This window comes from Jaculus jaculus, chromosome 5, assembly GCF_020740685.1.
Source record: "Jaculus jaculus isolate mJacJac1 chromosome 5, mJacJac1.mat.Y.cur, whole genome shotgun sequence".
Taxonomy (NCBI): Eukaryota; Metazoa; Chordata; class Mammalia; order Rodentia; family Dipodidae; genus Jaculus; species Jaculus jaculus.
The window spans coordinates 146,689,435-146,705,300 of record NC_059106.1 but is presented as its reverse complement, the minus strand read 5'-3'; the positions used below and the strand labels follow the sequence as shown (position 1 = coordinate 146,705,300).

The 15,866-nt window shown below is 36.3% G+C and overlaps 1 protein-coding gene across 5 annotated transcripts in view; it reads right to left on the bottom strand.

Moving 5' to 3' along the window:
* Ncam2 (neural cell adhesion molecule 2) overlaps positions 1-15,866 on the bottom strand; it is a 464,091-nt gene that overhangs the window by 116,540 nt on the left and 331,685 nt on the right. For all 5 annotated transcript variants that reach the window (XM_045149438.1, XM_045149439.1, XM_004654373.2 and 2 more), the window contains one exon: positions 3,656-3,843. In XM_045149438.1, coding sequence (XP_045005373.1) covers positions 3,656-3,843 — 188 coding nt within the window. The remainder of the gene's footprint in view (positions 1-3,655; positions 3,844-15,866) is intronic.

The window sequence follows — 15,866 nt, the reverse complement described above, 5'->3', positions numbered from 1 at the left end:
GAACCACATGAGGGGTTGAGATTTTAGAGAGGCCCATTTGACTATTCCTACATTCAGCACATCATGAATATTCTTTTGGGAAGGTTGCCCTTCATCTATCAAACCTGGAATGTAGCCTTGACTACTGGAGTCAGGCATTTAAGTTTGTACTGAATATTCATAAGCAAACTTTTTGCAGCTATCTTTGTCTTCTTCTATTTTTCTCTGCCCTCAAATATCTGCACATAAATCCTGGAATTTACTGCCTGGGGGAGTTTGATTGTATTTCTCGTGTAGACTCACACTTTTACTAAAGCTTGTAACTTGGGTATTCATCTTCCTGACTGAAAAAGGTATCACTGAGGGCAGATCTGAATTCCAGCCTAAAAGTATACACAGAGATATGAGCTCTGGTAGGGGTCCCTGTTGCTTGCTGGTTTGGGTGTGTCTGCTGATGCTGGTGGTCTGCATGTTATAGTTTTCCGCTGTGTTTGAATACTGAAAGGGAGCCAGTTTCTTCCACCAGCTATAGAACCTATCCTGGATCTTTAAGATTTAAAGAAATCCCTTCCTCCGCTAAACTGTGCCTGGTTTAGCCTTATATTGCAGCAACATGAAGCTGTCTACCATAGAAATTTGGAACCAGAGTTTTGGGAAGTTGCTGAGGTGAATCTGACAATGTGGACTTTGGTATTTTAGAACTTATGTGGTGGAGGTGAGAGGGGATCAGGTAGCTCTTTTAGGCAACTAGGGTGAATGAGTGCCTGAAAGTATCCTTGAAGAAAGATCAAAGTGTGATCTGACTTCATCTTTCCCCTGATCTGTTTTTCCACAAACAACCTGGGCCCTACCTGGAAAGGAGGCCTTTCCTAGGAATTAAACATTGTAGTCAGTCAAGTTCAGTCCCCAGAACTTGGTGTCATGGCTAGCCTCTTCTTGATGTAGCTCCTGGCCCTAACCAACCAGCTGTCCCTCTGGCTCACCTGAGCGGGAATGTAGGGTACACTACCGTAATGTTATAAATATATTTAAGAGGAGAAACCATGCTCTTTGAGCTTCCTGAACAATTGAGAACCTCCAGCTGCTGGTGTGTTTCCCTTTGGCTCATCCCAGGCCCAACAGGCTGTGCAGAGGCAAGAAACCCCTAACCTTTACTCTCCGCATGGGCTCTTTGTCCTCTCCAGCCCTCCACATGACAAAAAGCTCTTTAAACTATTTCTTTTCATGTTTTTTTTTTTTTTTTTTCCAGGCCATCTACATGGTTTCTCAAGCCATGTGGGTGTTTTCCTTGGTTCTATACCTCCCTAATAAACATAATAATTTAATAATTATTCTTCTCCAGAATTATTTTATTCAATTCTTTGATTAGAAATAGCCATTGCTGGGCATGGTGACTCATGCCTTTAATCCCACCTCTTGGGAGGCAGGGATAGGAGGATTGCCCTGAGTTTGAGGCCACCCTGAGACTATATACTGAATTCCAGGTTAGCCTGAGCTAGAGTGAGACCCTACCTAGAAAATCAAAAAAACAAAAACAAGCAAACAAACAAAAAATAAATAAATAAATAAATAAAATAAATAAAAAAATAAAAAAAACACAATAACAAAAGTAGTTAAGAACATAGGGTATAGGTTTCAAGGACTTTCCTGAACCCCTAACACCTTGTTATATAGGAGAAATATGCATATAGACTTGGAACCTGTGACCACAGACACCTCAGAGTATGATAAGCCAAAATTTATAGGCCATTTTGGTGAGAGTTTGAAAATGTGAGAATTGTATGGGGAGGGGGTTACTTATGAACTTTCAAAGGGGAAGGAAAGGCAGGAGATAACTTTGTTGGAACTGGGCTAGGGTATGTAAGGGCTGGCTGCATTCTGCTATCCATGCCCAAAGAGATTGATCAAGGTTGAATTTGAAAGTAATGGACTGATATCCTTTGGGGAAGATATAGAACTGAAAGATATAAAATTTAAAGTTGGAAAAATTCAAGGAAGCTTAAAATTACAAGTACAGAGATAGGTTGTAGGTTACTGTAGCTGCTGTTTTTAAGCAGATTGTCATGATTCAGGGTGGCCAAAATACCTTGCATTGAAACAATGGAAAGATGCCTGAGGTGATTTTACCCAGTTAAAGACTGAATAGTAGAAGCATAAACTCTTTTGAAAGGAAAAGTAAACATTCAAGGTCACATTTTTTTTTTCCTCCCTGGATTAAAAATATGGCTTTGTCCCTGCACACCTGGTACTGATTTTGGAAACATGAAAAATCACAGAAGCTGTAATAAAGTGCAGACTGTTCCTAACGCCACTGCTGAAATGCAGAATGCACACAGGGCTCTTATTGGAGACCAGTGAAGGCATTCTAAGATAGACTGTGGTATGCAATAGAGAACCACAGATATTTTGGATATACTTGGACAGTGCAAGGGCTACCACGTAGCACTGTTGTCTTAGGATGGAAGTTTCCCCCAGCTGTTCAGTTCAGCTGGAATGTTGGAAATTGGAAATCCAGAGACTGTCATCACTTGTTATGGATACTGAGCTTAAGCTACAGATGTTTGATGTTTATGTGATGGTTATTGACTTTTCTTTTCTTTTTTTTTTTTAATTCTTATTTATTTATTTGAGAGCAACAGACACAGAGAGAAAGACAGATAGAGGGAGAGAGAGAGAATGGGCGCGCCAGGGCTTCCAGCCTCTGCAAACGAACTCCAGACGCATGTGCCCCCTTGTGCATCTGGCTAATGTGGGACCTGGGGAACCGAGCCTCGAACCGGGGTCCTTAGGCTTCACAGGCAAGCGCTTAACCGCTAAGCCATCTCTCCAGCCCGATGGTTATTGACTTTTCATTGGTACAGACTCCTTGTTATACCTTATAGCAATGGCAATGTTTACTCTGTGCTATTACATGTTGGGATATGTAACTTATTTTGATTTTACAGGACTCACAGATAAGAGACACTCTTGAAACCCAGATGAGGCTTGCGACTTTGGTTGGAATAACCATAAAGTTAATAAGGACTATAAGGACCTTTGAAGTTTAACTTAATACAATCTTCATATAGTCATAGAGTTGAATTTTTTCATGGAAAGTTTTTCTTTCACCGTCTATTATGAGGGAATTGAATTCAGATAGTCAGGATCTGCAAACAAGTATCTTTAAACACTGAGTCATATCTCTAGCCCTAGACAAAATTTAACAATAGACTATGTTTGGTAGAAGAAATTTATAGAAAGAGTATTTAATCTGTGTCATGTTTACTGATTACTGCTCTTGTTTACAAACACAATGAGAAATAAAAAAAATGTAATATAATGATATGTCAAATATGCACTTCTGCCAGGTGTGGTGGTGCGTGCCTTTAATCCCAGCACTTGGGAGGCAGAGATAAGAGGGTTTCCCTGAGTTTCAGGCCATCCTTTGATTACATAGTAAATTCCAGGTCAGCCTGAGATAGAGTTAAACCCTACCTCAAAAAATTAAAAAAAAAAAAAATGTACCTTCATGAAGAAATTTTTGTAAAATTTCAGAAATAGGCAGATTTAAAAATAGCTCTAATTGGTTGGCCTGGGTTCCCTGCAGACAGTGTGTGGATGGGCATGGCAGTGTGGAGTGAGTAGGCCATATCCATCTTAAATAATGCAATGTAATTATGTACATTTAAAGACTTACCTCTAATATAATTTTTCTTCCTGAACTGTATGTCTTTAAGTTAGTGGTATTTTTGGCTGGTAATACTAATTTCTCTCTTCTCCAATGGATTGCTGCTGGTGGATTTGATTTCACATCGCAACTTATATTGATTGGATTTCCTTCCCATGAGTAATAGATTGTCTGATTTGATACAAACTTAGGAGCATCTGTAAGATGATATTTATACATTTATATTAGATATTAGACATTCTAATGTGATCACTATTTAATCAGCATAAATATTAGGCATTTTAGTTGGTTACAAAAATAATGCATAATTATTATAATTTCATGACTTTTAATATGTGACAGAACTCATAAAATATGACATTAAAATCACAGAACTTTTATTAGAATATTTTTTTCATTTTTATAAATAGCTTATCTATTACAAAGATCACTTACCCAGTTAAATCACAAGCCATCAATTTTAAATGGAATAATTTTAACAGTATTAAAAAACATAGTGAGATACTGAAATATGAAATAAAAATCAGTTAAATTTAGTCATAATCCACTCACTAAATCATAGCACAGTGTTTATGAATGGAGGACTCTATGATCTTTTAGTATTTGTATATAGTTTGTACCTTATGAAATTAAGTTGAACATGTCTAGCTCCTCTAGCAGCCATCATTATTTTGTGATACAGTGAACTTATTATTTTCCTTATACTTTTTATAAATGTACAGTTCAGTATCATTTTTTACAGCTATCCTATTGTGCAATAGCACACTAAAATTTCTTACTGCTTTCTGACTACAATTTAGTCAATCAGTCTTTTTCCCATTAATCCCATAATAACTCTAGTAGCACCAATCTATGAGCAGGTATGAATTATTTCTTTCTGTGGTTGGCTTAACTTACTTAACATAGGAGTGTGTGTATGTTGTCTGAAATGACAGGAATTATTTATGTCTCCATAGTATGACATTGAATAGATTTACCGAACTTTATACATTCAAAGGAATTAATGAAATAGATTGGTTGTTTCCATTTCATAGCCATTGTGAATAAGGCTGAACTAAAGATGGAAGTGCAGAAGTTTTATTTCTACACTGAGTTCACTTCCTTTTAGATGAATTTACACTAGTGGAATTGCTTGATCAGATGGACTTTCTAGGTGTGTGTGTAAGTGTATATGTGTGTATGTGTAACCATACATTTCCCTCAATATGGTGCAAATGTTTCCTATTCTTCACAGTATTGACATCATGCTAATTATCTTGTATTTATTTATTTATTTATTTTAGGTAGCTTCTTGTTCTAGCCCAGGCTGACATGGAATTCACTATAGTCTAAGAGTAGTTTCAAACTCTTGGCAATCCTCCTACCTCTTCTTCCCAAATGCTGCGAGCTTCTAAAATTTGATAATAGTTAATCTCACTGAGATTGGGTAGTGTTTTATTGTCTTTTTGAAAATGCATATGTATGCAATGTATTGGATCATATTCATTACCTTTTATCCTTTTGTTTTGTTTTGTTTTGTTTTGTTTTTTTGAGGTAGGGTGGTCTTGAACTCACGGCAATCCTCCTACCTCTGCTTCCTGAGTGCTGGGATTCAAGGTGTGTGCCACCACGCCCGGCACCTTTTATTCTATTTTAGCCCTCCAATTCCTGTTGATAACCTACTTCTTCCCTATCCATCACCAAAGCTTTACTTATAATTATTTTATGATAGGTGGTAGTAATCATGTTTCTATATATTGATGAGTTTGTACTTTGACATGTTTGTTTAGATCTATTGCTCATTTTAAAATCAGGCTATCTCAATATTCTTCACTTCATTTTGTTTCTTATACTTTTATATTTCAACCATTCCCTGCATGTATAATTTTTAGTGATTTTTCTCCTACTCTCTGTTTTCTATAACCTCATGGCTTCTGGTCTATATTTCAACAGATTTTAATCCATTTATAATTTTTTAAACAAAGAATTGAGCTTTCATTCCATTGTCCTGAGTGTGTACATCTAAATTTACCAATACCATTTGTTGAAAAAACAGTCTTTTCTCCAATGAATATTCCTGGAATATTTATCAGAAATAAGGTACTTGGGGTTGGAGAGATGGCTTAGCAGTTAAGAAGCTTGCCTGAAAAGGAAAAAAAAAAAAAATTCAACTCCCCAGGACCCACGTAAGCCAGATGCTCAAGGGGGGTTACACATCTGGAGTTTGTTTCCAGTCACTGGAGGCTATGGTGAGCTCATTCTCTCTCTCTCTCTTTCTCTAATAAATAAATAAAAATAAAAATATTTAGGGCTAGGTGTGGTGGTGCACACCTTTAATCCCAGCACTCAGGAGACAGTGGTAGGATGATTTCTTTGAGTTCAAGGCCACCCTGACAGTACATAGTTAATTTTAGGTCAGTCTGGGCCAGAGTGAGACCCTACCTCAGATGTCTAGACTATATTATATTTCATTCACCTTCATTCATCTGTATATTAGAGTTCACGTTAGTACTATTCCCTCTGGAGTAATGTGACCCTATACCTCATTTTGTGGTATGGTACAATGCCTTGCCTTGCTGCTTTTCTCCTTAAGATGGCATTGACTATTTGAAAGTGTTTGCACTGCCACATAGATGTTAGTATTATAGTGCCTATTTCTGTCTAGAATGCCATTGATATTTTGACTGGGATTCCACTGAAGGTGTAGATAACTTTGGTTAGTTAGAATACTTACATAATTCCTTTTGGGGAAGGTTTTTGTCAATGTATGGATGCACACATGCCACATCACATATATGGAAAGCAGAGAACCAGCTTGGGATGTCAGTCCTCACCTTCCACCTTGTTTGTGACATAAACTGTCTTGATGTTTGCCACTATGGATGCCAGACTGTCTTGCCCAGAAGATTCAGAATTCTCCTGACATTCCCTTCTATTGAAATATGTGTGCTGGACTTCTCTTAATATTCATACCCTTATATTAATGCTACTCTCACTTTGGGTAGAGAATCTTCACTTTTCAGATGGCAAGGACCTTGGGACGACTTAGAAAGTATCATAGTGTTGGAAAGAAGTGACTGGAGTACTGAGTAACATCTTGATCACACCTTCCAAGGCTCAGGGTCTAATGTGGAAGAGGTGGCAGAAAGAATGTAACAGCCAAAGGAAGGGTAAGACTCCTTACAATGTGCTTCCCCCAGACATAAAATGGCCTGGATATCCATGACCTCACAGTGCCTGACACTACCTACACAAGACCATCATAAGATGAGGGAAGGATCATGGCATCAAAATAAAAGAGAGACTGGTTGAGATGGGGAGGGGATATGATGGAGAATGGAATTTCAAAGGGGAAAGTGGGGGGAAGGAAGGTATTACCATGGGATCTTTTTCATAATCATGGAAGATGTTAATAAAAATTGAGAAAAAAAAGAAATGTGTGTGCTGGGGTTACAGACAGGGCACTACTGGTGTCCAGCTTCATGTGGTTCAGAACACCTGGTTTCTGGTCATCAGGGTTGTAGTTTTTTCTACTGAGGCATCTTCCCAGTCCTGGCATTTTCATACCTTTTGTTCTCCCCATCTACAACAGATGAACTCATTCTACATTCCTCCAGTCTTTTTAATTTAATTCATCAATGTTATGCAGCTTTCACTGGAAACACTTTCACTTATTTGGTTAAATTCATTTCTAGGAGTTTTATGGTTATTATAAATGGTATCTTTAAGGATATTTTAAGCTTTTAAAATATTTTAATTTATTTATAAATTTTTGAGACATTTGGGGAGAGAGAGAGAGAGGGAGAGAAAGAGAGAGAGAATGGGTGCATCTGGGTCTCTGGTCACTGCAAATGAACTCCAGTCAAATGTGCCACCTTGTATATTTGTCTTATGTGAGTACTGGGGAATTTCACCTGAGTCATTTGACTTTGCAGGCAAGCTCCTTAACTGCTAAGCCATCTCTCCATTGGCTTTTATCATTAAAAAGTGTTCTTTATGGTACTAGTATGAACAATGGTGAACAATCTATGATGGACAGGGCAAAAGAATAAAATGTCAAACCTTAATTAAAATAAAGCATATGACTATAAAGAAGATTGCAACAGAGACAAAAAGGACATTCAACTGAATGATGAGTATGTTATGATATTTTAGGTGATACCTGATACATCAATAATTATAGTAAATGCAAATTGTTTAGCTACTTCTTTTAGAACACATAAAAGGACTAAAGGAATGAAAAAATGGAGCCACCAACTTTTCTATAAGAAAGTCACTTTATCTCTAAGGACACTAAACTACAAGTGAAAGAATGTAATAATAAACTCAATGAAAATGAAAATAAGATAATTCATATTTAGATAAAATACTTTAAATTTAAAAATTCCCAGTAAGGATAGGAAACATTAAAAAATCAAATGAAAACAAATGCTGGTGAGGATGTGGAGAAATAGGAAGCCTCTTCCACTGTTGGTGGGAATTGACGATGGCACAACCACTCTGACAGGCAATATGGAGACTCCTAAAACGGTTGGTTACAGAGTTGCCAACAGACCAGTTTTTCCCTTACTGGGCACTTATACTAAAAACTCCACACCTCAGTTCAGAGAGATTTGCTCAACCATGTTTATAGCAGCTCAATTTGTAATAGCTCAGAGCTGGAATCAACCCATATGTCCATCATTAGCAGAACAGATAACCAAGATATAATATATCTACATTATGCAATTCTATACAGCAGTAAGGGAAAATAACACAATGAAATTTGAAGAAAACTGGTCCAACCTGGAACAGATCATTCTCAGTGCACTCACCCAATCAAAGAACGATAATCATCACATAGTCTAATTCACCTACGGCTCCTAACCTGAATCTACCTGAGATGCTGACATACCTAATAAGCATCTCCAGGACTGGACAATAGGGTGGATGGTGTGCGAGGGGAGGGCAAAGGTGGGGGTGGAGGACACAAAGCTGGACCCAAATGCCAATGGAAACATAAAATTCTACATCCTAGAAGACAGACTAAGTGTTTGAACCTTCAGCAGGCCCTTAGAGGGAACACCTGAATCACAAGGCCCTGGAGAGGGTGTGATGAGGACTGACCTTAATCTTCTCCTGTTTCTCTCTATATAATGCAGACCACATTCATTAAATTACTTCAACAAAAACATTAAACAGCATAATGTCACATAAAGAGTATTGGATGCACAAAATGTGCATCTCAATATTCACGTGTGCTAAATTTTACATGCCTCTATTCACTTATGGTTTTGTATTGCCTTGGGATATGTCTGACTTTTCTTCATCTGAAACAAAGCTCCAATCTTATAAAACACTGGCTCCAAATCCTTCTTTCATGGTGAGTTTTTTTTTTTTTTTCCTGACTGTTTCCTTAATGTCAAATATTCTCCTTCATCCCTTTCATATGGTATTGGAAAAAGGCTTCCGACTACATTTTCCCTGAATCATCTGTATCTGGAGGGTTAGTATATGCCTCAGCTACAATTATCCATGTGATGGTTTACATGGGGCTTTCAAAACTAAAACATAAAACACAACAAAACCATGCACCTTGGTTGGCTGAGAATTGTAATCAGTTGTATATTTGAATTCAGGAGACCAGTTACATTGAAAAGAAGGCATTTTAAAGAAAAGAAAAATGTCTAAACAGCTTCAAAGATGCTAAAATGAAAAATTTACCTAAAGGAAAAGTTATTTTAAAAAGATGATCTCTAGCATTCAAAGTCAAAATAGGGGCTTATTCTTATAACTTAAAATCTTTCATTTGTTTTGTAATAAATATGTAAAACTTGTTTTGCCAGTCATAGTGGTGCACACCATTAACCCAAGCACTTGGGAGACTGAGATAGGAAGATCACTATGAGTTTGAAGCCACCCTGAGACTACATAGTGAATTCTAGGTCAGCCTGAGCTAGAGTGACCCAACCTCAAAACAAAACAAACAAAAAAAATGTTTGATATATAGTATTTTAAGGAGAGATTTATTGATAATTTGCATAAAGCATAACTACATACAAATTATGTAGGCTAATGAAACTATTACAGACTGACTTGCAATCATACTCTGCCCACAATGTGGGATTGGAATGGAAATGTATTATATTATTGTAATTTTTCTATTAATCAAGAGTAAGAAAACTTTTCAATAAATTAAAATAATACTCATTAATTACTTGACTGATAATCTCAATGAGACTTGAATTCAGAACAACTGATTTTAATACATACTATATTATAAGCCACATTAACATGTATTTATGGTATGAAGCAAAATATTGATAACTTTTGTCTGTAATAAAATAGCAATAAAATTTATATGTTTTGCAAATATCCTAAGTGCAGAAAAAAGTTAGTCACAAGTATATGATTAGCAGGAAAATGGTAGCCAGGAATTAGTACTAGGCCCAGTGGAAACAATGGGTAGATTCTGGCTCAAGAGATTAACATGTATCAGTATTTAACACTGATGAATGATAACTCAATTGTCTTCAGAAACATTGCTTCTTTTATGATTCAGAATCTGTGAGAATAGATATGGGTATATTTTCTGTTTCTGAGCACAGCAAATCAAGTCTTGCATTTAAAACATTTTGCTTAACACATTAGAAAACATCATTGACATGAAAGAAATAATTCTTAAATAATCATATTTTCTAATGCCTTGAAATGTAATAATTTATTTTGCAACACTTTCTAAATCATAAAGTTTATTAAAATGTGCATGTTATGCAATTTTTTTCCTAAGAAGTATACACAAGAAATTACCCAAGTTAGGCTCAGTATGAATTTTTCTATTAGGATCTTAATTAAAAAGCTAGGTTGTTATCTAATTTCATGGAATGAAACACTAAGTGGTAAAATATGTCTGTGTAAACAATATTATGTATTTCATCCTGATTATCAATAATTCTTTATTTTATGCTCTAGAGAAGACAGTTATTTAAAATTCATTATTCCACTTATCATGGTTAATCAACTTAATGCAAGTTACTGTTTAAATATGAGAGACTCATGTCAAAAGAAACTTATCATATTGGGCCAGAGGAAAAACATAAACGATTATTCTGCTACATAACTGAGTCGGAAGAAACATCCTGCAGGTACTTAAAATCTCTTCCATCCTTGGCTCACATAAAATTAGACACTGTGCCAAGTACTTTTCATGGATTGTCACAAAGTATCTCACATTAGAAATTCTGGCTACAACTCAGTGTCAAGAAAACAAATATCCTGAGAAGAAAATCAGCAAATGATGTCATCAGATATATCTCAAAATAATACAGATAGCTGGGCATGGTGGCAGACACCTTTAATCCCAGCACTTGGGAAGCAGAGATAGGTGGATCACCATGAGTTCAAGGTCACCCTGAGATTACATAGTGAATTCCAGGTCAGCCTGGGCTAGAGTGAGACCCTACCTCAAAAAAACAACAACACCAATAATAATAATAATAATAATAATAATAATAATAATAATACATATGAATGCCAACAAGATAAGTGGAACTCAAAAGATCTCAATATTTCTCATTCTTAGAAAAAAAACTCAATAGTAACTAGTGCCTCAAATCATTATGACTGTTATCAAAAGGACACAAGATAATTACTATAAAATGTGTGGAGAAAAGAGAAGTCTTTTATAATTTTAAAGCAAAAGTACATTAGTGCATTAATACATTAATTATGAAAAGGTTTATGGAGCTGTCCCTCTAAAATAAAAGTAGAACTGCCACATGATTTAGCAATCCTACTTCCCTGTATATAACTTGTAGAGTAAGTTTCTCAGAATTGATACATTCTCTTCTGGAGAATTTATATGGTACATTACAACCTAGTCACAGAACCCTTTTTAAATCACGCATCTAGCACAACTACAAAGAAGGAAAGTGACTCACTCAATCACCTTCAGAAAAAGTACAACCAATAAGAAGAGTGAATGAACAAATTAATTGCTATGTGTGACTCTTCCTCTGATTGAGCAAGCCATAGGCAATGGAGTGTGAAGTCCCTCATTTGTTCAGCCCATGGTGTGTGCAACTCACTAAAGCTGAGCTCAGTCTCTATCAAGACCCCACTATCAATCCCACAAAAGGTGGTTTCTTTGTGTCTGGTTGCCCCTTCTTTGGACATTTTCTTTTTTCTTTTTAATTTATTTATTTGAGAGCAACAGACACAGAGAGAAAGACAGATAGAGGAAGAGAGAATGGGCACACCAGGGCTTCCAGCCTCTGCAAACGAACTCCAGACACGTGTGCCCCCTTGTGCATCTGGCTAACGTGGGACCTGGGGAACCGAGCCTCGAACCGGGGTCCTTAGGCTCCACAGGCAAGTGCTTAACCGCTAAGCCATCTCTCCAGCCTGGGACATTTTCTATCTCAGTACAATTTTTCTTGTTCACCACTTTTCTGATGTGTGACAACAAATCCTGTGAAATATTGATGGGGATGGGTTCCAGTGGTCAGTGATATTCTCAGCAATGCATTCATTCAAATTAAGTCCACTGAGAGACAATAAAGGCTCACTGTGGTTTGAAAACTATATCACAAACAGCTAAGCTGTCTGAAATTCCTGCACTGAGCACAAGTATGCAGTGAATTTGAATCTTCACCCATGCTGTTTTTGTGGTGATGCACATCCTTTGAATTGTCCATGTTCCCAATAAGTAACCCCAATAATCTCACTGGTTCAAAAGTTACTCTCTAGTGTCACCATATATTTGGCCTGCTATCCTTTCAGGGGTGAATAGGTATCTATTTGTTTCTTCCAAGGAAAAGTTCATGGGCAAATATACATCTGCCACACCAGATGTGAAGAAGTAGAGTCATGAAAGTCTCTGGGGTTCACTGACCAAAAACTGGCAGCTGTCTGTAGGAGAGGTTTTGTCTTAAGCATATACCCAGATGAGAGCTAGAGGAGAGTATCCCACATTCTGCACACATGGACATGGGAAACTAGTACCTGGACACACACGTGCATACACCACATATATAGCACATGACGCATCACACCATATATACTCTCCACACACACACACACACACACACACACACACACACACACACACACACAGAAATGATTGTCTATATGTTAGTTAAACTGTTTTAAGTATATTACTCTGTTCCATGCATCAAAATACCTTATTGTGCCACAAACTATATGCAACTACAAAGTATCTGGATATGTTAAACTAAACATTAAATATACATGTATATGTATAAAGTAGATTAATGGAATGAACAAGATAATTTTGAAATTGATACATATGAAATGCCATTTCTGATGGTATTGAAAGTGATTCCAAGCTAAGCTGATCACCAGTGTTGTGGTTTGGTTTCCTTTCTTTCTTTCTTTCTTTCTTTCTTTCTTTCTTTCTTTCTTTCTTTCTTTCTTTCTTTCTTTCTTTTTTCTTTCTTTCTTTTTGAGGCAGGGTCTCACTCTCATTCTAGTCCAGACTAACCTGGAACTCACTATGCAGTCTAAGGGTGGGCTCGAACTCTCAGCTATCCACCTACTTCTGCCTCCCAAGTGCTGGGATTAGAGGCATGCGCCACCATGCCCGGCTTTTTTTTTTTTTTTTTAACTTGAGCTGTCTTTCTATTAAATTTTAATCTTAGCTGGATAAGCGATTTCCAAAGTTTTTAAGTCCTAGAAGCCTCCCCCACCCACAGGACTTATGCAAATTTGGAAAAATTAATAATACATATACATGTGACATGTACTGTAAATAAGGACCATCTGACCATATGAAAAGTAGCATTTGCTTTGCCAAAGTTAAATAATATTCTTGTGTTTGCTGAAGCTAATTGTTTCATGTTTATGAAATCCTTTTTCATATCAAAGTATGCATGAGGAGAAATAATGTAGTAATCCTTGGTTGGAAAAATGTAGATTAGCTTGGACTGACAGGCTATCTTAACAATGCTATGGATAAAGAAAATATATGCATTCCTAAATAGACTGCATAAATTTAAACATAAATAAGAAGAAAGACAAGTTTAATTTGGGGGTAGTTTTGTTTTGTTTTGTTTTGTTTTCTAGGTAGGATTTCACTCTGGTACTCTAGTCTAGGCTTACTGGAATTCACTCTGTATTCTCTGTGGCATTGAACTCACAGTGATCCTCCCACCACTTCCTCCTGAGTGCTGGGATTAAAGGCATGCGCCCCCATGCCAGCCCAGCAAGGGGGGGGGGTTATTCTTTTGAGAGAGAATCTTCCTATTGGCTCTAGCAGACATGGTACCAGTAACCCTGGCTGACCTCCAACTTGTGAAGATTCTTTTGCTTAAGATTGCCAAGTGTCGGGATCATAAGAATGCATCAACATACTGTTTTAGAATTCTGACTCTATGTGATGAAGTAAGTATATTTCTCATAGCTACTAATTCAAGTGAAATAAGCCCTAGGGAGAAATTATTTAATTAAATAGTGCTTATACAGACAGAAGTTGAGCTGAACCTTTTAAACACTTACTATGTCCATGCACTTTGCTGAATGTCTGATGTAAATTCACCAGTGTCAGAAGAAATAGTATGTGTCAATGTCTGCATCTATATCCTTCTTAAGAGTTGTGTTAACAACAACCCCAGCTCAAGTCTGAAGTGGGTAATAATAGTAAAATTAAAGTATGTTCTAAATGTACATACTCCCTTGGTGCCATGGTATAATGTTTGGGGAAAAAAAAGTGCCTCTCTTATTTTCTCTTTTCTGATGAGATGCAAAACTGTACTTAGAGTCAATTTTCCTCACTGCACTCTGCATTGTAAGGGGATTTTGGACTCAAATTCTTGCTTAAGGTAAACTGTTAATTTTTGCTTGTATGCCTCGGCCTTTGAAATCTTCTGTATGTGATATGTTTGTGGGGAAGGGGTGGGATTTGAATGATGATCTGTGCCCTAATCCTGCATCCACATCAGCCAGCTACAGCTGATTACATTGCATTCCAAAGCATCTGGGCCTGAAAGGTTAACATTTTTCACCTAAATTACCACTAAATCATGAATGATAATACCACTTAATAAACTATGCAAGTGTATATTATTCCCTTACTGAATCAAATTGCAAAAGCATTATTTGGAACTTATTTAATAATAAATTAAAAAGTTTGTAGTTGACATAAAATAGACACTCACTAAGTTATAAAATGAATAAGTGAAAATCTAAGATAACTACGTACTATAGGTTCATGTCTTCAATAACAGAACAAACAGTGCATACAGTATTTTGAAGTTTCACACAACACTTAAGTTTTATTCTAATCCACTCTTTCTTTGATTCTTTCTTATTTTGTGGGAAAAAAGTTAATTAGGGAAAAAATTAACTACTCCAAAAAATTTAATTAGGGAAAAATTAATTATACTCCAAAAATTTTCTCAAGTATTCTAACTCTTTATTTTTCTGTCATTGAAATTTTATCATTTGATTTATGCTCACAGAAACTATCAAGAAAGTGAAAGCTAATATATCCATTGTCACATTTCTAGGATAATTCAATTAATGATTTCATAGATCCAGTACTGCTATATAGTCAGTCATAGGCAGAATCAGCTCAAGCAATTAACTGTATTCAGAGCATGTGTCATGGGAATTCTAATGGCAATGTGGAACATGAAATTAGATATGTGCTTATTGCCAATTAACTATACCATTGACTATTCATTTTTGTATTAAATTTGGAAAGTCAACTTATGAATAAATCTTAACATGTTTTATGGTCATCAATCAAATCATAACAATCATTTATATAAAGGGATTTCTATATCTGACTTTTTAGCCAACTTTATACTTTTCTCTAATTTGTCTTTCATTAATGATATAATTGTTACTATCCATAAGAGTAGACTGGTGTGTTATTCAACTACTTAATCCTTCTCTTTACTGAGTATCTTTCCTCCTTGTCATATATTAACTACTAACAGAAATGCATCATGCTCCTCAGTTGTGCTCTTATACATTGCGTAACTGAGGACTTATGTCATTGAATTTCCTAAATAGCTACATCATTTATTAATTTTTTTGTTCATTTTCATCTATTTATTTGAGAACAACAGACAGAGAGAGAAAGAGGCACCGGAAAGAGAGAGAGAGAAAGAGAAGGGGTGTGTAAGGGCCTCCAGCCACTGCAAAAGAATTCTAGACACATGTGCCCCTTATACATTTGGCTAAAGTGGGTCCTGGGGAATTGAGCCTTGAACCGAGGTCCTTAGGCTTCACAGGCAAT